Source organism: Chenopodium quinoa, unplaced genomic scaffold (assembly GCF_001683475.1).
Source record: "Chenopodium quinoa cultivar QQ74 unplaced genomic scaffold, ASM168347v1, whole genome shotgun sequence".
Classification (NCBI taxonomy): domain Eukaryota; kingdom Viridiplantae; phylum Streptophyta; class Magnoliopsida; order Caryophyllales; family Amaranthaceae; genus Chenopodium; species Chenopodium quinoa.
Genome location: NW_018744582.1, coordinates 2,991,303 through 3,013,439, shown reverse-complemented (window position 1 = coordinate 3,013,439; position 22,137 = coordinate 2,991,303). Strand labels below are relative to the sequence as shown.

The 22,137-nt window shown below is 31.5% G+C and overlaps 2 protein-coding genes across 2 annotated transcripts; one reads left to right on the top strand and one right to left on the bottom strand.

The window, feature by feature from the left end:
- The first annotated feature begins 12,428 nt into the window (after positions 1-12,428).
- Positions 12,429-13,376, top strand: LOC110699470. The gene has a single exon (XM_021876970.1). The coding sequence runs from the start codon at positions 12,548-12,550 to the stop codon at positions 13,154-13,156; it is 609 nt and encodes a 202-aa protein (XP_021732662.1). The 5' UTR covers positions 12,429-12,547; the 3' UTR covers positions 13,157-13,376.
- A 2,690-nt stretch (positions 13,377-16,066) lies between these two features.
- On the bottom strand, positions 16,067-18,609 carry LOC110699385 (cytochrome P450 76AD1-like). The gene is made up of 2 exons (XM_021876908.1): positions 17,710-18,609; positions 16,067-16,726 (listed from the first exon to the last, which is right to left on the bottom strand). Exons 1-2 carry the CDS (start codon positions 18,592-18,594, stop codon positions 16,118-16,120), a joined length of 1,494 nt encoding a protein of 497 aa, XP_021732600.1. The 5' UTR covers positions 18,595-18,609; the 3' UTR covers positions 16,067-16,117.
- Positions 18,610-22,137: the final 3,528 nt, after the last annotated feature.

Here is a 22,137-nt window from a genome sequence, read left to right as displayed (position 1 = left end):
GAATAATTTTATTTTAAATAAAAAAGGTTATGCTTTTATAACATGCATGCCAATAAGGCAATCAGACTTGCCACCCACCCTTTGGTAAAGTAATGTTTTAGCCGTACCTTGGTGCAATATCTATCTTATCTCTATAGACTATATACAGTGAATTACTAAATTAGTGATTAGTGAGTCAACCTATAGATATACTAGAACTTTAAAGAGAATGAAAAATACTATAATCAAAATATATAAAACACGGAATACTCTATTCATCCCTAATTGTCATTTGTCACGTCTTTAAGGGTCATACTTCAAAAGCTTTGATCGTGAATCCTGGCTCGCTACTTTATAATAAGTCATTATATAATCATGCGAACAATAGACCTTTGCTTATTAAATTCATTTCAGTTTCTACTTTTAGAATATGAAACTATTATGCACACATGGAGTACGAGAGTTTTGTTTTGTAAATATTTCTCTAGAGACCAAAAAGTCAAATAAGACAATATTTTAATTTATAATAAGTCATTATATAATCATGTGAGCAGTAGACCTTTGCTTATTAAATTCATTTCAGTTTCTACTTTTAGAATATCAAACTTTTATGCACACATGGAGTTAGAGAGTTTTGTTTTGTAAATATTTCTCTAGAGACCAAAAAGTCAAATAAGACAATCTTTAAAAGACGAAAGAAGTATTTTGTAATTTATAAACATGACGTTTATAAGGACCTTGACTCAATGGCGATCGTATTATTAGGTGGCCGGGATGGAGCCATGGAGGAAAACCATTGCAATCAGATCAACATAATAACATATATACGTCCATGATGCACCGGTAGCCCATAAGGGCCATATCTATCGAGTACTGATAAATGGCTTAAATTAAACCAATAAACCAGCCAGTAAATTTTATAAGCACCAAACATTGCATCGTACATTCGTACCATTTCAATTAAAAGGATTAGTGATTGTAAAATTTACCTTCTTCGTGAAACCTAGTGAAAAATGAATAATAATGATAGCAATGCATGAAATGATGATATTGGTGGTTGAAAATGAAAAGATATGAAATCATGTGAGTTTTTAGTTATGCGGTAACATCAGCAATTATGCTTCTTAGACATTGGAAATGAGTGCATGTAATGTCTTTTAGGAGTATTTTCCTCGCTTTTATTTTATGGTAGTTAAGACATATTATCCAACTAATTACTACTCCGACTCTGTATCTCCCTCTCTAACTGTTTGCCCAATAACTTTATTTTTACTAAATCAAAATTTTTTATTTAGTGCTATCAATGAGAGAGAAAAGTGGTGAGACTATTAAATTTTGTAGAGTAAAGTTATAATCTCTATAGACATTTTTTGGTATGTGACGATCTTTGAAGATCAGAGCATCCTTAAAAAAAATAATAAATAAAAAAAAAAATGGGACAAACAAATAAAGATAGAGTGAATAATTACTACGGAGTAACCAATTTGCTGTTGGTGTAGTGGTGATTGGGGTTATACTTGATAGGGAAGATCGCGTGTTCGATCCCCCACAACAATAATTGGGAGGAGAATGGAACCTAACTACCCAAATCTGATTCTTGAATCCAAATTAGCCCAAAAAATAGAGCGGATAAAACACCAAAAAAATAATTACTACGGAGTAAAATCTCCTATTCGATTTATCAGGAGACGAGGGAGGATTAATGTTCAAAGTTATATATTGACAATCATAGTGAATCTACGTGTGGAGTTAAAAATAAAAATAAAAAAAATAATAAATAAATTAAATAAATAAATAAAAGGTGATTTGTACAATAGCAGAGAGTAGCTCGTGTAGTCGTGTACAATTTGTACAATTTAATTAACCGGGCCACATCATAGGGCAATAACACTGGAAATGATGTGGAATGCACATTAATGATACAAGAGCCCAATCAAATGTATTTTGGGCCTCAAACAACTCGATTTCTTTCATTTGATAAGAGTACAGTTCAATGTGTTTTGGGCCTCAAATAGCACAACTCGATTGCCTAACCTCTTTAATAATAAAAAAAAAAAAATTGAGAAATGGTGATTAATGTCCTTAACTTATTTTTTATTTTTTTAAAAAAAGAAAGAATAAAGATAGTGATTGGTGAGGAAGCGAAGAGGATAGAAGAGCTCAACATAGATTGTCCAAAAAAAAAAAAAAAAAAAAAAAAAAAAACCAAAAACAAAAAAAGAGCTCAACATAGAAGCATGTGATTGGTCTTTGACTACATTAAAAAGTATAAAACCAATCAACAAATAGAGAAAATAATGAACTTTAAGAGCCAAAATTATAAATAATGTGTACGAATACCAAGACTATTATTCTTCATTTAGTATATTGCCCTAAGTTGGTAAACCACTGCTTTATAGTAGTTCATTATATATATATTAACCGTCGCTTAATGTTTCAACTGATGTTAAATAATCATAATACTACTTGATTTTACACATAATTATTTTATTTGAGAGTTTGTGTGTGGAGCGTGAAAAATAATAATATTATAATGTACAAGTAATGTATGACAAATAGTATAAATTTAAAGTAGTCCATTAACGTATGAAGTCTACTAGTTCGTACATGTTATAGTGTAAATGTGGAATAATTGGATCCATGAAGGGGAAGAGAAATAATCGACTTTGCCTTATACTTCGTAAGAAACAGTTGAAAGACAAGTGATGTAATTGTTTAGAGCAAGCTAAGATATCCCTACATAATTATGTCATTCTATGGTGACTTTCAAAAAACAAAATTCATAATATGGAGTATTTAACTAAACTTTATCCTTACATTATTATGTCATTATTTTACTTTACTAAGCTAGGAAAAAAATAACTCCACAGATTTTATTACAAAATTCTATTTTTTCGGAGATAGGAAAAAAAAGGAGAGAGTATGTGTTATACTATTTTTTATCACAAATTCTTATATGTGACTAGCCACATGGTGTGGCCACTTCTAGGGGTGAAAGTAGTTTGGATAAAAACCGAAAACCGAACCAAACCGAACCGAATAAGCAATTCGGTTCGGTTTTGTTCGGTTTTCGGTTTGGATCGGTTTGAGAAAATGAAAACCGAATTATATCGGTTTGGATTCGGTTTTGGGATTTTAAAAACCGAAAACCGAACACCGAACCGAAATGTATAAGCCCCATTTCTCAGCCCATTTTCCTACGTATATATACTCAAACCCTAAATTTATAAGCCCATTTCTCAGAATCTCAGCCGTTTCTGATCTCTTTCGGTCTTTCCCTCACTAAAAGTAAAACCCTAGATTTTCCCTCATCTCTCCCTCTCACCACCTCACTCAGTCACTCCGTTCGTCCACCACCACCAATCCACCACCTCACTACTTCCTGCTTTCCTACTTACCACCTGTGGCTGTGTTCCGTTCGAGTGTTCCAACGCCGGCCGCCGCTGACCACCTGTTCGAGTGTTCCGGTATGGCGGTATGCTTTAATTTCAATATTTCATATTTCACTTCTCTTTCGTTTCTGATCTCTTTCCCTCACTAAAACCCTAGATTTTCCCTCATCTCTCCCTCTCACCACCTGTGTTCCGTTCGAGTGTTCCAACGCCGGCCGCCGCTGACCACCTGTTCGAGTGTTCCGGTATGCTTTAATTTCAATATTTCATATTTCACTTCTCTTTTCCTGCTCGAATTGCATGTTTTCTTTGTTATTTTGAATTTCAGATTTCACTTGCACTTCTCTTTTCCTGCTCGAATTGCATGTTTTCTTTGTTATTTTTGAATTTCAGATTTCACTTGCACTTCTCTTTTCCTGCTCGAATTGCATGTTTTCTTTGTTATTTTCGAACTGGTGATAGATTGTTTTCTTTGAATAGTTATTATGCTCGAATTGTATTATGCTCGAATTGATGATATTCCTTCAGAGTTCAGAATATATGTTGTTCTATTATAGTATTATGCTCGAATTGCATGTTTTCTTTGTTATTTTCGAACTGGTGATAGATTGTTTTCTTTGAATAGTTATTATGCTCGAATTGTATTATGCTCGAATTGATGATATTCCTTCAGAGTTCAGAATATATGTTGTTCTATTATAGTATTATGCTCGAATTGCATGTTTTCTTTGTTATTTTCGAACTGGTGATAGATTGTTTTCTTTGAATAGTTATTATGCTCGAATTGTATTATGCTCGAAATTGTATTATGCTCGAATTGTATTATGCTCGAACTGGTGATAGATTGATTGTTTTTCATAGATTTGCATAAAAATTGTTGGTTATTGAGTGAGTTCTTTTTTCTGTTTTAAATCAGATTATCAGAATGTCCACAAATATGGATAATGTTGAAGGGAATGTCCCTATTGAGGAGCATGAATCTGACAATGAAAAATCCAAACCCAAGAGGAAGAGAATGAAGGATCGTTCCGAGGTTTGGGAGCACTTTATCAAGGAAGAAACACACACTGGAATGGAAGCACGTTGCAAGTACTGTGGTATGAGATACAAGTGTGGTACAAAGAGAAATGGCACTAGTCCATTGTGGGCTCATATAAATAGATGTCGTAAGTACCCCTATAATACTCCTAAAGAATCAAAACAAAGTTTGTTGTCTTTCAAAAGCAATAAAATTGAAAGTGGTTGTACTAGTGGATTGTCTTATGTGAAATATGATCCAACTGTAATTAGAAAAGCTTTATCTGAGATGGTTATAGTTGATGAATTGCCTTTTAAGTTTGTTGAGGGAGTAGGCTTTAAAAAATTTTGTAATGTAATGGAGCCTAGATTTCATGTCCCTTCCAGAATTACTGTGGCTAAAGATTGTTATGAAACTTTTTTAACTCAAAAAAGAAAGCTGAAATTGGTATTAAAAAATTGTAACTCAAGGGTTTCATTAACAACCGATACATGGACATCTATTCAGCAAATTAATTACATGTGCTTGACTGTTCACTTTGTTGATAATGACTGGAATTTGCAAAAACGTATTCTGAATTTTTGTCCTATATCAAGTCATAAGGGGGAGGAAATTGGGAAAGAAATTGAGAAATGTTTGCTTGATTGGGAACTTGAGAAAGTATTTTGCATAACTGTTGATAATGCTAGCTCAAATGATACCGCAATAGGATATATGAGAAGGAAAATAAATGGTTGGAAAGCTGGGGTTCTTAAGGGTCGGTTCCTTCATATGCGTTGTGTTGCTCATATTGTGAATTTGGTTGTGTCTGATGGCTTGAAAATTGTTAATGAGTCTATTACTCGTGTGAGACAAGCTGTAAGATTCATCAAACAATCCCCTTCTAGGTTGGTAAGGTTTAAAAAATGTGTTGTGGAAGAAAAAATCAACTCTAAAAAGTTGTTGTGCCTTGATGTGCCTACTAGGTGGAATTCCACCTTTTTAATGTTGGATGCTGCTTTGGTGTTTGAGTATGCTTTTGAGAGGTACTCTGAGGAGGACCCTCATTATGTGATTGAGTTAAATGAGAGGGAGGGGAAGGGCTGCCCTACTTCTGAGGATTGGGAAACAGTCAGAAGGTTTTCTGAATTTTTACAAGTCTTTTATGATCTTACGTTGCGTGTCTCTGGGTCTTTGCATGTGACTTCCAATTTATTTTTCCATGAATTGGTGAGTGTTGCTGTCCTTTTGAAAGATTTGATGACAAATGATGATGTGGAGATGTGTCTTATGGCTACTAAAATGAAGGAGAAATATGACAAATATTGGGGTGATCCGGAGAAAATAAACATGCTGATTTTTATTGCTGTTGTGCTTGATCCTCGTTATAAGTTAGATTATGTTGAGTGGATGTTAATTGAAATTTATGATTCTAAGCATGCATTTGTTTTGGTGAATAATTTGAAAGAGTCTTTGAATGCATTGTATGAGGAGTATCGTGGTTCTTCTGGTGATGTGATTAGGGAGGAAGTGTCCTCAAGTATGGACAGTTCCCAATTTTCTCCCAAACAAAAGAAGCTTCAGGTATTGAAAAGTAAGTATAAGAAACATAAGTGTGAGAAAGATGGAGAAGCAAAAATTGAGTTAGACAAATATTTAGAAGAGGAAACGGAGGAGGAATGTGAAAATTTTGATATTTTGGGGTGGTGGAAGTTTAATAGTGCTAGGTTTCCAACAATTGGAAGAATGGCCCGTGATATACTTGCTGTCTCTATCTCAACAGTAGCCTCTGAGAGTGCATTCAGCACTGGTGGTAGGGTTCTAGACCCATTTAGGAGCTCCTTAACTCCAAGGGTCGTTGAAGGACTTGTTTGTGCTCAAAATTGGCTACGTTCTTCTCCCTTTCCTAATATAGAAGAGTGTTTACAAGAAGTTGAAGATCTTGAAGAAGGTAACATAAAACAACAATTATCATGTTATTTTTTTTCATTATTTCATATATATTATGTAACTTGTTTATTTTTTTTTAATGTTATTAGACTTGAGGAATATGACAATTGGTGGTCAAAACCCGGACTTGGTTGAGCTTGATTGAGAGTTAGCTGCCAAGAATGAAGCTGCCCTATTGATTGAAGACTTGAAGTTTCTGCCAAGAGCCTAAGAATGAAGCTGCCCTGTTGGTTGAACTAGTTCATTTGTGGACTGTTTGTCTGTTTTATTATCAATTCATCATGTGGACTGTTTTGATAGTTTTAAGACTTGTTAAGTTCTTATGTCTCAATGTGGACAATGTGTAAGTGTATTTAATTACTATGGTCTATGGCAGTATGGCTGGACAATTTAGTTACTATGGCAGTATGGCATATGGTTGTGACTTGTGAAAGTTGTATGTTAAAATTTATGCTTTAATTTTGTTCAGGAACAGGTACAAAATTTAGGCCTTAAAAGGCCCAAAATTATATGCCCAATAAAAAGCCCAGATTTTAAGGCCTAATACAGCAGCCCATAAAAATTCGGTTTGGATTGGATTTAATTCTCAAAACCGAATTATTTCGGTTTGGATTGGATTTAATTCTCAAAACCGAATTATTTCGGTTTGGATTGGATTGGATTGAATCCAAATTCGGTTTGGATTCGGTTTCAAAAATCCGAAACCGAAATAATTCGGTTTGGATTCGGTTTGGGGTGTAATCCAAACCGAATACCGAACTTTCACCCCTAGCCACTTCACATATAAGGCAATTAAATAACTAATAGTGGGTTACGGTGATGAGCAAATAAGGCTACCTTAACGTACGTGGGTTACTTAAATGAAAAAAAGGGGTTACTCTCTTACATAAGTGAAATCATTCTTTCTATTTTTAATACAAAAAATAGAAGTTACTTGAATGAACAAATGAGGTTACCTATTTATAAATTAGTTGATATTATTCATATAATGAATTGGAGTTACTTTAATGGACAAAATAAAGTTACTCTTATGAATAAATAGAATTACTCATATATATAAATAAAGATTATTCTAATAAATTAATGTAGCCGCACCGTATGGCTAGCCACATACAATACTTACTCATCTTTTATGCTATCTTTCAAAAGTATGAAAAAAATGATTAGGAAGACAAGGACTGATTACTAGAAATAAGGAAGACAAGAAGCTGATAAGGAGCATAGAAGAGCTCAACATGAAGAAGCATGTGATCCATGTACACTTGTTCCTTAATATTCGCATTATCATACGGTGGATTAGATTAAGATTACTTAAAGAGTCATCAATTGAAACCAAATAAATCAGGCCATCAAATTAATTAATTAATTAATGGTTACTAGATAAACTAAAGAAAATACTTGACAAATTTTAGCTAATTGAATAGTTAATTATAATTATTTTTCGAATTTTTGGATCCGCTACTGTCCCTTTCTCTCCCTCTTGTTGGTTCTCACTTCTTAGTTTCAATTCTTTGGTTGTTTCAGAGTAAATTAGACTAATATAGACTTTTTTATATAAAATAAATTGATTCATTAACAAAAAAAATAAATTATATCACATTTACAAAATGATTTTCTACCCTCCTTGTTGGTTAATCTAGTTTTTAAAAGTTTGAATTCAACAAATTAAATTTAAGTATAAAATGAGTGTACTTTGTTATTGTACGTCTCTATTTTTTTTTTGAAGTTGTTCGTTATTAGTAGTCCATCATCCCTAGGAGGATTATCATGATATGTTTTGTTAATAAAAAACTATACGAAATAACAGTACAACTACATTCAATTTAGTGAAATGATATTCGAAAATGTTGTATATTCCTATAATATGTGCTACTAATTTGCTACAATGATCTATTCAGCTATGCATGTGTAGTAGTTTTGAATCTTTTGATCATTGTGTACTGTAAATGATTAGATTTAATTGTTACGTATTAGTTGGATGCTTGGATCCAAATTTCTTTTGTATATATTGTATGACGTTTTATTAATTAATTAAATTTACAATCTATACCGAGCTCAAACCAATTATATGCGGGTGTACATTATATAATCAACGTGTAAACAAAGATAATGCTTTCCAAAACTAATGCAAGGAAATTATTTGGCCAACATGACTTAATTAATGTAGTTTTGTAGGTGAAATTTGCCAATTGTTAACATCAATCCCCGTACAATAATTTAGTAGGTAAAGTTCGCAAATTGCACATTTCATTCCCTTTTGATCCGCGCACTCGCACAACCTTCCACGTATTGAAGTTCGTGAGTTATAGTGGTGGCATAAATAGTAGCTTCGTACAATTATTGTTGAGACTAATGTACTAACCTAGCAATCATATTGGTACTTGGTACGACTATATGATTGAAGAAGAAACTATGCGTGTGGCTCTTTGGAGGGTTCAAATTTTGTTCTTGTTAATGGTATCGTATTGATGATGATACCGTGTTACTAATTTATGGTGATTTAAATTAAACGATATTATGTTTGTAGGATATATAAGAGTGATGTGAACATATTCAATAGTCCTAAAATGATTGAATGATATATAATAATCTTGTTGTAATTTCTTTTTCATTTATCGGTCGTAGAAAAACATTTTTTTTCAAAAATTCTCTTCAATCAAATGTTGAAGTGTTTGTGAAAAGTAAAAACAACGGACAATCGTAAAAACTAAAATGAAAGTTTAAAAATCTAATCATCCAAATACCATACAAATTTTAACGTGAAAGTACTTGAAATTATATAGCAATTGAAATTGAGGCTTCTATAATTTTCTACGTGTATCAATTAGTACTAATTATTGAATACACTGAAAGTTATGATGATTGAATAGAGATTTATAATTGGTATTTGAGGACAGATTTGCGTGTTTTTGATGGAAATAAAGAACATTAATGCAAAATGAGATATTCAGAGTTGAATTAATTATGGATTAGAATAAAAGATCAAGGAAAAGAAAAAAAATTGTTTCGTTAGTGAGTTTTTAGATTCGATCTTAGTTGTAATACAGAGTCTTTGTTGATTGTTCATAACCACACCAACGTCCAACAGAATAAATTTACTCATGCAATATTTATTATTGAAAATAATATCAGGGTCCTATAGTGACTAGTGAGGACATACATAATGCTTAATGCTACGGAGTACATATAATTAGTTTTTGAGTATTTAGCACTTGGTATATGTCATGCATTTGGAAATTATAAGTATTATCTATTTAATGAAATTATACAAGAATATTTATTGGATACATTAAATGTGATAATAACTTATACGTCATTGTTTTAATTATTTTGAAATATAAAGGCCATAAATATGCGATACATAGTATGGTGCTAAACACATTATTTTCTTTAATTTTAATGATTCTCAAGGATTAGACGAAGGATATTGTACAATTGACAATTGATGCCTGAGGAGTGAAGATATATATAAGTTAGGTTGTACACCGGTCTAAAACTGGACCATTATATATGTAGTTATATAATATAACTACATATATAATTGTAAATTGTTAGGTTTCAATGCCACATTTAATCATCTAATTAAATAGACGTTCTTTTTAAATTTGTTCATTGGTCCATTTTATCTTGGATCGGTATTGTCTAATCTAATTTGGATGAATATTTTTTTTAAGGAAATTATGCGCTGCTCAACCTATAGCATAATCAAATTTGTTTCCACCTTTGTGACTAAGCTATTACATGAAAGTATTCAACATGCATATTATAATAACTTGTGGAAAGTACTATTCTTGTAAGCTATCTCATCCTCCCAAAAAACAAATATTGCTGTTTGACATACAATAGGGTCTAACCATACAAAAAAAAAAAAAAAAAAAAAAAAAAAAAAAAAATGTTAGTTGAAATACAATATGGTCTAACCATATAATAAATTAATGAATTGAAAGTGATTTTTTAAAGGGGAAAACGTTACACCATCTTTTTCCAAAACTTATTATGCCCTAAAATAAATTACATGTACGTACAAATATGGTGAACAGTGGCTATCAATTGGATTAATTTTTGTAGGCCCAGAAACTTCAACTGAGGTCCATAATCCATTGAGATTGGTGAGGTTGTTGGACATTATTATTATTCATAGCCTCATGAACTGCATGCAAACTTGATTTTGGTAAGTTTAATTAAATAAACCAGATTTTTTTGTTACAATTATTTTATTTTGTCTTAGTTTAAAATTGTTGTTGTTGTCGTTGTTTATTGACGCCTGCAGTCGTACGTACTTAAAAATTTAAATGCATAGGTGCCGTGAGAGCGTTTTTCCTTAAGGAACACATTCATGATTCAAGACAAGAGACTTTGAAAATGGCAGTTTATTTGCTATTAACTGAGCTTAAGAAACACTCTCCTAAGCAACTCACTGAGGAAAGTCAAGATAATTTGTTATTCTATTGCAATCATCCATATGATCTACCTAAGTTGCGTTAGCTAGGGACTGCTCGTATTGTATTGTATAGGGGTGACGCGTCACACTTTCAGCTTACAACCAATATGGGATTAAACTTGCATAAATTGATACAAATGTGATAACGGAAAATGCTTATATCAAATTACCAATGAGAAACGAATTGGCCATTTGAATGCAATAACAAATTAAGTTTTGTTTGATTCAGCTAATTTTATCCGAAATTAAATTATCTAAATTTATCTAAACTTTTATTATTATCTACACTCATACTACTTATATTAACAAAAGACCGGTTGTTATTATTTCTGTTTGATAATAAGAAGATGTATAATTTAATAAACCCGTCATCATTAGGTCTAATATAGCAAAATTTAGAAACTCGAATTATCAAATTGGACACACAAACTCGATCGCATCACGAATACATCACGACATTACAACCGAAAATGCAAGAATTAAATAGCAGTGAATTTCAGGTTAAACTATGATCATAAAACTTGTACAAAAAACCATAAAATAGATCCATAAGAAAAGGAAAACGGATGAGAATAGTTGCCGAAATCTGCAAAAAACTGCATACATGCATGTGGGAACTATACAACTGCAGACCGTTTATAGATTAGTTTATGCATCATCAAATGCTTTTATGCCTAGCTACTTTAGTACGTACTTGTATAAATATTTTGTGATCCAACAATTTTTATATTGTTTTTTTTGTCATTTATTGTAACCACAATATCAACAACCATTAACCGCATAGCCCCATCTTCTCACCATTACACCTTCATCAATTTAGTTCGGATAACCCCCACTCATTTGTTTTGGTACCTTCGTTCAACATAACTAATTTTGTGCTAGACGTGCTACCTTCCTATGTTGTCACTATGGCCGCGTTGTTAGTCGAGTTGAATTCAACAAGTATTAAGTGAGACGGACATGAGATATTGTTCTTATAAATTTATGAATGTAACAAACTAACACCAACGGGACTAAACTACAATTGTGATGTTAACTAAGGCTAATTAGAAATTTAGTGTTGTGATCGACTGATGCAAATGGTGATGCTCCGTAATGATAGTTGAATCACAAATTCTATAGTACTAATGCGATAAAATGGACTTGTACATTGTTTGTTCATTAAACTATACAAATTCTCATTTACATGTACCTAAAACATTTTTTGGAGCCACGTGCACAGTATAATACTACCCAAAATTCGTGATACACACACATCACTCCTAGTTTAACCTTGTACAAATAACTGAAAATATGATTCATAATAAGATATAATAAAATCTAATAACGTATTATAATTAGCAACTAAAAATTTTATTATTCATCAAAAATTCCAAATAATTTTTTATTACTCCTATAAGCAATACATCCAAAACTTTTTTAAAAAAAAAATCATCACAGGAATTATTTAAAATATAGAGATCTCACTATATATCTAAAATTAAATTCGGACCAAAAAAATATATACACATATCTAAAATTAAAGGATTTTATTAAATGCATAAATGGATCAGTGCCTATTTATTCCGAGCCAAATAATTAATGCAATAAACCCTCACATACATTTATTAATATATTATTTTTATATATATAAACCTACTTCCATGTGTTAGGCCCTTGAAGGTAGGCTCCCCTCTTCTATTTAAAACCTTTCAAAAATAAATATTTCTCCACTATTTCATTCAAAACCAAGATTCAGATCTAGAGAGAGAAAGATAGTAGAGAGAGAAAGCTCAAGAATTCCTAAAAATGGAGCCATTTCCTATGGCAAGGGTATTTTCGTCCAAAGAAAATAAGCAAAGTTTAGAAACAGGTGAAACTTCTTTTAGGGTATATTATGGTGCAACAGGTGCAACTATACCTTTTATGTGGGAATCACAACCAGGTACCCCTAAACATCCTATTTTTAGCAAAAATGACAATATTGTCCCTCCCCTAACACCCCCACCTTCGTACTCGTTACGAGGATCGTCTTGTAATAAAAAAAGCACGAAATATAACAAAATATTTCGTGCTTTTATTTCCTCGTTTAGTCGTAGTAGTAGGAGTCGCTCCTCTCATGTTACTCCTACATCATCGTTGTCTTTATCATTATCGTCCTGTAACTCTTACTCGAGCCCCTTATCGTGGTCTACCTCATCTACGAGCTCATCGTCCCCACGATCATCGCCTCGAGGGAAGTGTAACAAGTCTCATAGGAGAAGCTTCTCATTTGGCAACCCTAGAGAAAAGTCTCCATTTTTTGGTGAAGAAGAGGAGGAACGAAATGTGGGAGGTCTTGGTTCAATTATGTGCTTTGGGTTTAAGAAGCAACAAGCTAATAAGGGTGTTACTTTATGCAATAAATTTATGGTTTAATTAAGGGGTTTATTTGGGAGATGAAATATAATATTTGTACATCATAATATTGAGTGTTTTTAATTAATTACTCCCAATTTAGCTTTGATTAATAGCTTAGCTTGTTTTTTGGCTGAGTTTTTAATTTAGTAAAGGGTTTGTTCGGGTAGTTTTCTTGCTACCGTATACCCTTTTTTACTTGAGATTATGGAATGTATTACTCTTTATGGTGCTCATTAAACCCTTACAAGTAATGTGTTAATGAATGTTTATACTCCTTTAATTAATTTCCCTCTTTTTTTTTTTTCCCCCTTCTCATATACTATTCTTGTGTGTAGTCAAAGTATAAAAATTCTAATTGCATTTTGTAGTTTGTATGCTATATGAGAAATAAATTATATCATGTGTGATTTTATCCAATTGTTTCAAGTATATTTATAAAAAAAATTCATAATCAGCAAATATATTAATGGTCAAAGACGTGAAATAGATCAAAGACCATAAAAAGCACTTCTTTAATTTTATTTCTTCACCCTAGTTTTGAGGTATGCTAATTAATGAATTAGTCTAATATCTACTATCCAGTCCTTAAGACTATAATCATCAACTTAAGAAACTTCCGATGTATTGGATCTAGATATTTGCATAGTAAAACTGAATCTAGAAAAGAAAAAGGAAAGACAACTTCTTGTCAAGTTGTCATGAAAGTCATATTTTACTGTTTAAGTGTTTCTTTTAAGAATTTTTTATGCTCGTTAAGTCAAGTATCTATATATCCTTTAGTTCAACAGCAAGTAGAATAGTTGCTCTGTTTCTGTACTCGCACCACAATCTCATGACATATAATTTGAGAAAGAGATTAGATAATTATGTAAATAGATGAAATATCCAAATAATAATATACACAATTACACACTACATAATCTTTTCCTATTCCCGGCGTAACCTTTTTTAATAAAGTTCTTATCTGTCTCCTATAACCATCTCTTATAATACTTAATAGAGGAAGCAATTTTTATTATATTGTTGAATCATATATATGTGAATTGTTAAGCAACTAGTACCTACTACTACTAAAGATTGGTGTAATTGGTTCAAATCTCACTTCATAACATTGATGTTGTGAGGTCGAATTCTCTTGACTTAAGGTTCTTAAGGTTGAGGATTTCTTAATTTTTATCCTCGCTTTTAAATGCACGGTCCACAAAATTTGACTTAAAGAATAGCAGAAGAGTTGGTCTCCTCCATAATGTTATTTTAAAAAAAAAGTTATTAAACTTCATATGAGCTATAAAAACCAACGTTACATTAGTTGGATGGACGCTACCTCCTTAATCACTGCTAAGCATAACATAGAAATTTTAGAAATAGAAATAGAAAATCTATTTTCATTTAACACCTCAATATAGAAAAATATGAAATTTCAGAATTAAGACAAAGATTAAGAAATTTAAAAAAATATGCAAGAGACCATTATGCTAAAATTAGTACAAATTTAAGGCAACTTAAATTTGAACATGAATGAAGTGCCGTGCAAGGTTGTTTGAGTAAAATTAATTGGTACTGAACTTCAAAGCATATTAATATGTGTAGTTGGACCATTATAAAATTATGATAGTTTTTGATTATTATTGAGAAATTACTTCTTGTGCCTGGGGTGCTAGTACAAAAACAGATTCCGAGTTGGTGTACGCATAAATTGCATATCTTTTTATCAATCTTCTTCAACTACTCATTCACTAAGGAGTTGTGCATTGAAGAATATGAAGATAGGAATGGTTTCTTCACTAAACTATATAAAATATGAGTATTAATAATTGCTACAACGCGAAAAAAATGTGTATATGATGAATTGCTATAAGTAATACAAGTACAAAGTAGTTAATCATTTTAAAGCGTTGGTATATGTTAGATCATATCAATATCATTCACTCGTATAATCTACGTATTTTCCCTCATTAAATGATGTCAACAACTAAAGTTGTAACATAAGGTCAAATCAAAAGAGCTCCCGACATGGCTAAATATGTGTGTGTTAGCCACCCTAGTCTTCTAAACATTTACATATAACCACTAAACTTATTGAACAAAGAACTTTGAACATCAATATAAATAGACACCTAACCAATGCTGAAAATGCTTTTTTCATCTTATTCAATTAAGTAGCTCGAACTCTATGAGTGAGATAAGGTCATCAAAAATAATATGATAGGTGTATTTATACACTTGATTGTACATAGAGTCAAGTTAATACCGCATTACCTCTTGTTTCAAGATTTTGTCAGGCACTTTAGTTTCATCCTGATCTTGGGGGAGCATAAAAAATACTAGTATGTGGTATTCCATATAATATTAAGGCACAGAATTACAAGAAGTATTTACAGAAAAATTAAATACTGCATGCCCAATTAAATACTGGTGTAATTAGCCAGTTAGGCGAGAGAGTTACTTAGCTTGTTTCTTTACAAGAAGGTTTTTTTTTTTTTGGGTGAGAACCAAATTTTAATACTTCGTAGGTTCATTCTTTAGAACACACGTTCAAATCCTGATTTACTTGAATTGGGCATGAGGCTTAATAAGGCTTCAAGACCGTTCAAACTCTTTAAGCCCAGTTTACATTAACTGGGCTATATCGCAAAGTGTTTGGAGATTGGGCTATATTGATGGATTGGCCCAAATATAGGCTTGTAGTTGAAGCAAGCTTAGGGACATGAGGTCCAATAGTAGGCCCATAATGAAGATTACGCATAGTTCAAAGCCCAATCTGAATCTAAATGCATGCTAATTGCAAATTTCATATACCAGGGTTTGAAATACTTGTCTACTTCAAATTTGCATTTATCACAGAAGTTAGCTAACAATTGGCAACATTTTATTGATTGAACATACAATATAACAAATAAACAGTAAACACAATGATTATGAAGTAATTAAAACTTGTAACAAGAAAAGGCGACTAACACAAAATACAAGATATTATAATCAATACTTTAGGACTGGAATGATTTGAAGAGGCTTAGTCTTTTGTAAAGCAATCCCAAATTTCTCATCCATGTCCAAATCTTTTGGATCCACACCTTCTTCAAGCTTCCAATTGAAAAATTGAAGTAGAGTCGCTAACATCAAAGTTAACATTCTAATAGCCAGATTCATTCCGGGGCATATCCTCCTTCCAGCTCCAAAAGGTATCAGTCCAAAATCTCTTCCTTTAACATCAATTTCAGATCCCATAAACCTCTCCGGTGAAAATATGTCGGGATTTTCCCATGCTTGAGGATCTCTTCCGATAGCCCATAAATTAACAAGTATTTGTGCATCCTTTGGCACAACATAGCCAAATAGTTCAACATCACAATTAGCTTTACGAGGCAAGAGAAATACGGTTGGTGGGTGTAGTCGCAATGTTTCTTTGATAATGGCTTGTAAGTAAGGTAGCTTAATAATGTCTGATTCTTGAATTTGTCTATCCTTGCCCAAGACTTGCTCAATTTCTTCTTGAGCTTTGTCCATCATTTTAGGATTCCGAATTAACTTTGCCATTGCCCATTCAAAAGTACTTGATGTAGTGTCAGTTTCGGCATCAAATATATCTTGTCATTCAAAAAATTATACTTAAGCAAAAAACCAAAACAAGTTGGCAATTAATTTAACAGCTTTATAATAATCTTAACCTAATCAATGAATTTTATTTAATTAATTTCTTTGTAGATATTTGTGGGGTCTAATCATTTGCACCCTTCATTTTTGTAGAATATGTGAGGTCTAACACTCTCTTAATCACAGATATCGCTTTTTTAAGTTATTATATTTGTATTTGCCACTTTTAGCTAGAATGTATTTTGTATATATTAACAATGTATACTTTCTTTATCTTATAAAATAATGTTCTTATCAATCATTTAACTGTTCTTAACGGAATTTTCTTGTTTTATTGTGCATGCACCGGTTGCGTTCTAAATTCTCTTATTATTTTGTTTTTTTCATTTAACTACATCAAAATCTTACTCTCACAATTGTATTAATGTTCTCATACTACTTTTTCTCTTCTTTATACCTTCAATTTTCTTTATTAAAATTTAACATGCAAACTTGAAAGTGACTAATTTTTACTGTTTCCTGTTTTTGTTGCAAAGCATTGTATAGTAAGACAATTATTTGAGATGGAAAGAGTAAAAAGTGTAGTTTAAAATTTGATCTATTGTGATTTGTGTCATGGTCCAATAAATAAATGTGGTATATATATTTGTCACATATCCAACCAATGAATCGTTATAATGTAATTTTGTGTTTCTTGAAAAATCACGTTATGCCATGCACAAGCTCATTTTTATTAGATTTAAAAATATTTCGAATTAGTAGATGCTTGATAATTGTAGTAATTAGCTTAATTTGTTAAAATATTTGATGTGAATCTAAGAGCTGGTCTAATATGATATTCTATCTACATTAATATCTCGAATCTCCCCCTAGGCCCCTACACAAACAAAACGTATATTATATATTCAATTATTGCTTGTAAAAAATTATTTATAACATATTGCACCGTAATTGATGGATAAATAAAATTAACTTGCGACTAGAAGATGGTTAATCTCGCCCATGCTAAGCTCCTTCTGTTTGTAGAGGTCGAGAAGAACGTCAAGCACATCATCAGTCTTTGTTGTTGCTGTACTTGAAGCTTCACTACCAAGCCTTTGAGTGATTATACTTTGAAAAACAGCAATTAACTTGTCAAAACTAGAAGCTAACCGCCGTCGAATACCCGAAGGATCGACACATCCTAAGATTGGAAAATAATCAGCATAATTAGGCTTGCCAATATCTTCCATAATATTCCATATAAGTTCTTTGAATTGTTGAGATGTTTGGGATTTATGGTGGGCTAATTCGACCGAAAAGAATAGTTTTGATAACAAATTGAGGGAAGTAGTAAATGCAGCCTTGCCAATATCAACGGCTTGCCCTTTTTGTGCACATTCTTGTACATATTGAAAAAGTTGTTGTACCTTGGCATGCCTAAGGCTTTGGCAAGTATCAAGTCTTTGAGGAGAAAGTAAATGAACAGCCGTGATCTTTCTAAAATTCCGCCACTTAGGGGAGACAGGCAACCATGACATGGTGAGTTTGTGGTGGTCACCAGCAGTGACAGAATTAGGAACAGTACGATTAGAAAGAGGGTAGTCTTTTTTTAAGAATATTTCTTTGGCTATTTCAGCCGATGACACAACAATAGTTGTGACACTGCCTAGACGTAGGGATATTAGAGGGCCGTGAATCTTGGCGAGATTAGCAAATGACTGGTGAGGTTTGTCACCAACTTCAAGAATGTTGCCGATTATTGGAAGTGGTTTAGGACCTGGAGGAAGAAGTTTGGAAGTTTGGCTAGTAAATAATATTTTAATGAAATGAAAAGCAATGAACCAAATTGTAAGTACCATTGCTAGGGTAGTGTTATCCATGATTTGTTCTCCTCCAAAAGAAGTATTAAAAAAATATTGTAATAGAAGTTGGTTAGTTTTTGCTATGTTCATTGTGCATACTTACGTTATGTTTAGCATGTTCTATTTATAATGATTGTATCAGTACATCCGTGAAGAAAGGAATCACATACTATGAAAAGTATAAACAAAATTTCAGATTTTTAACAAGGTAATTTAGCTTTTTTTTTTTTCCCTTATTTTAACAAAAACAAAAAATTATAAAATCGAAAATTTTACTTATTTCATTAGTGTTTGGGTTTTTCATTAATTGGATGGACCGAATTGGGGTTTGGCAAATCCAATAAATCTTTCTAGTTTGAAATATCATGGTTTTGAATACTTGAAACAATTAAACTTAATAATCTACTTATCAATATTTCAAAAAGATATATGTAGGTTAGAAATACTATATCGAAGACATGTATGTAACTTAAGCCAATTAAAGAATTTTCCACCCTTAATAAAGACAATGAACTCAATTAAATTATTACTGTCGTATTAATAATGATTTGACAAATAGCTGTAAGAAATAGCATAGATACTCATAAATCTAAATTTTTCGTTCATGCATTAGAGTATTTTTCTTACTTTGTACTATGTAATATTTTTCCACCAATGTCAAATTTCATAAGTTGGAATTTAAAATTATGAAAGTCATATATGTTCACGTGATTTTGATTTATAGTTCATTTGAACGTATCTAATTTAGTACTCCGTAGAATTTATTTTTTCTAATTTATTTTATCCAAACTTATTAACTCTTATCTGATTTTTCCCCTAAATTAAGTGAAGATAATGTACACATACATGATAGAGCCTTGTAATTCAGAGACTTTATATACCCTTCAAATTAAAACACAGGATTGATGTATAGACTTTGGAATCTAAAATTATTAAATCCCATTTTAATCCAAAAAAATATGAGTACTTCCAATCTGAATCGAATCTACAAGCCAATTCTTTCCACTGAAATGTAGACATTTTTCCCAATCCATATATACCATGTACGGAGTATGTATTCTTTCCCTTAAAAAATAATATTCATTGGAAATCAATTTTAGTTAATAAAATATAACTTTATGGACTAAATAAAAAAATTACAAATAATGCAATGATGTAATTTTAGTTTATAATGATTTTCTTTTGTAAAAATATCTAATTCGATAATAAATTGGGAAATTTGAACAAAAAAGTTTTATTATTACGATATTTTTTTTTTTTAGTTTTGGGTAAAACAGCTTCATTTACTTAAAGTGGAAGAAAAATAATTAGAAGAGTGTACATTGAAAAGGTATAAGGAAAGAAGAATAGGAGAAGGGTTGTAATTTTTATATCTAATGGAAAAAGAAAAATAGGGAACATAAAGGGAACACATGACATCATAATATGCAACCATCCATTAATAATTAATCATTAAAATCAATTAATAACTTTAAAATAAAAAATAACATATGAAATTAGTGGATTATAAAAATAAATTTTGATCAATAAATATTAATTCTATAAATTATAAATAGTTTTTATCGTAAAATAATTACTCAACGAATTCTTTGTATTTTAATAATGTGCACATGCAAATGGGGTATCAAACTAAAACCGGATCTTTAAAAATAGAGACACATTTGTGTGTTGACGTGTTGTTGTTAGGGCAGAAGAGGGCATGTCCCAATCTAACATTTAGGCCTAAAATATAATTACAATGTACGATAAACCCTAGCTAGAAAGGGATGGGTGGATGAAAGATGAAACTATACGAAAGTGATGAAGTAGTTATGAAACCCAATTGGCAATTATTCTGTTACTTCTTTTATTTTATTTTATTTATTTATTTCTTGGAAAAACTTTGGCATTGACTCTAACAAGACAATTATTTATTACCCAATGGGATACTCGGTCCAACATTTTATTTTTGAGTGAGCATATATTGCCTCAATTTTGGGGCCCTCCAATTGATGAAAGTTGAATAAAAAGGAGCGGTTAAATTATATAAACAAAATAAATATTCAGTGTAAAAGCAACATGATGTAATATTTTTAAGGAAAATATTCATAGCTTAGTTTAATATAGACATCGGAGAAATTGAGATAAAGTCATTTTATAAGGTAGAAGGATTTTTTTTACAGTAACTAATTGATTTTAATATGCAACACCCTTTGCTTGTATGTGGATCTATCGAACACTTATCTACATTAGGTTGCTTAAACTCTTTTCTAGCTTCTCTAGACTCAAAATAAATAAATGGGAATTTTAGCATTAAATATTAGCCGTTATTTAGAATTTAATTTACATATTTATTTTCTCTAAAATTAAACTAAATTTAAGATTTTCTTAGCATTGAATATTAGTCGTTATTTAAAATTAAATATACTATTTATTTTAGGTTTTCACAAATTCTTATATGTGGTTGACCACATCATGAGTGTTACTTCGTGAGTGTTATAGGGGTTACTCGGTCAGTGTTACAAGATTTACTTCGTCAGTTTTATAAGGGTCACTCAGTCATTGTTATAGGGGTTACTTGATATATATTACAGGGATTACCCGGTTAGTGTTATAAGGGTTACTTTATTCTTTTACAAGCGATCACATAGTGTGGTCAGCCACACGTAAAACACAATGTTAAGTTTTATATTTTACCAACAAGAAATACAAAATCAGATTAGATTGGTACAAGAAATCATCATTTATCTAAAGAGGCTAAAAATAGTTTGGCAAAGTTGACAAGAAATCAACAAAAGATAGAGTTGCATTGCTGCCTCGTATCAGAGTTTAGAGCCCGTGACAAGTTGATAGTGATAATGATTTACTATTATTTGTTTTTATTAAAGAAAGCTCATGCTACCTAGCTTAATTTTTTACAAGACATTATTTTTGCCTTGTTACAAAAGCCTTAGGGTTTTTTTGAAAAAGAAATTAGTTAATTATTCAATAATTTGCAGTAAAATCTAATTAAAGTTAGGGTTTTTAAAAAAAAAGAAATTAATTTATTATTCAATAGAAAGCGACACAACATTTGCAGTACAATCTAATTAAAGTTAGGGTTTTGTTCTAGTATATATTCAAAAAAAATGTTAGGAAAGTTAGACCTATATATTTTTGGAAAAATTGATTCTAATAATCCCACCTTTAGCCGGTTCGCTGTTAATAATCCCACATTTGGATTATTATTTAATAATCCCACCTTTATAGGGGAACTTCTTCTATTGGTCCCTAACTTGTTGGTAACCGGTTTTGATAGGTTAAAATGCCACATGTCATTTTGTAATTTGTTGAAAAAAAAAATTAAAAACCAAAAAAAAAAAAAAAAAACCAACAAAACCCCATCAGCCACCCCTCCACCCACCATGAAACCCTAACCCTTACCCTAGCCCCACCGAAAACCGGCCGGCCTCCACCATAAACACCCAAAAACGGTCGGTGGGAATAAAAAACCACCCCACCGATCAAATCCACCACAGAAATCAACCCCTGACTCAAACCCACACTCGAAACCACCACAACTAGCACAACTTAATACCCCTG

Excerpts from the sequence above, each read along its gene's own strand:
- LOC110699470 (XM_021876970.1), top strand. The coding sequence starts at position 12,548 with ATGGAGCCATTTCCTATGGCAAGGGTATTTTCGTCCAAAGAAAATAAG.
- LOC110699385 (XM_021876908.1), bottom strand. The coding sequence starts at position 18,594 with ATGGATAACACTACCCTAGCAATGGTACTTACAATTTGGTTCATTGCT. Across the intron at positions 16,727-17,709 it reads AGATTAACCATCTTCTAGTC|GATATATTTGATGCCGAAAC; the intron begins GCAAGTTAATTT and ends TTTGAATGACAA.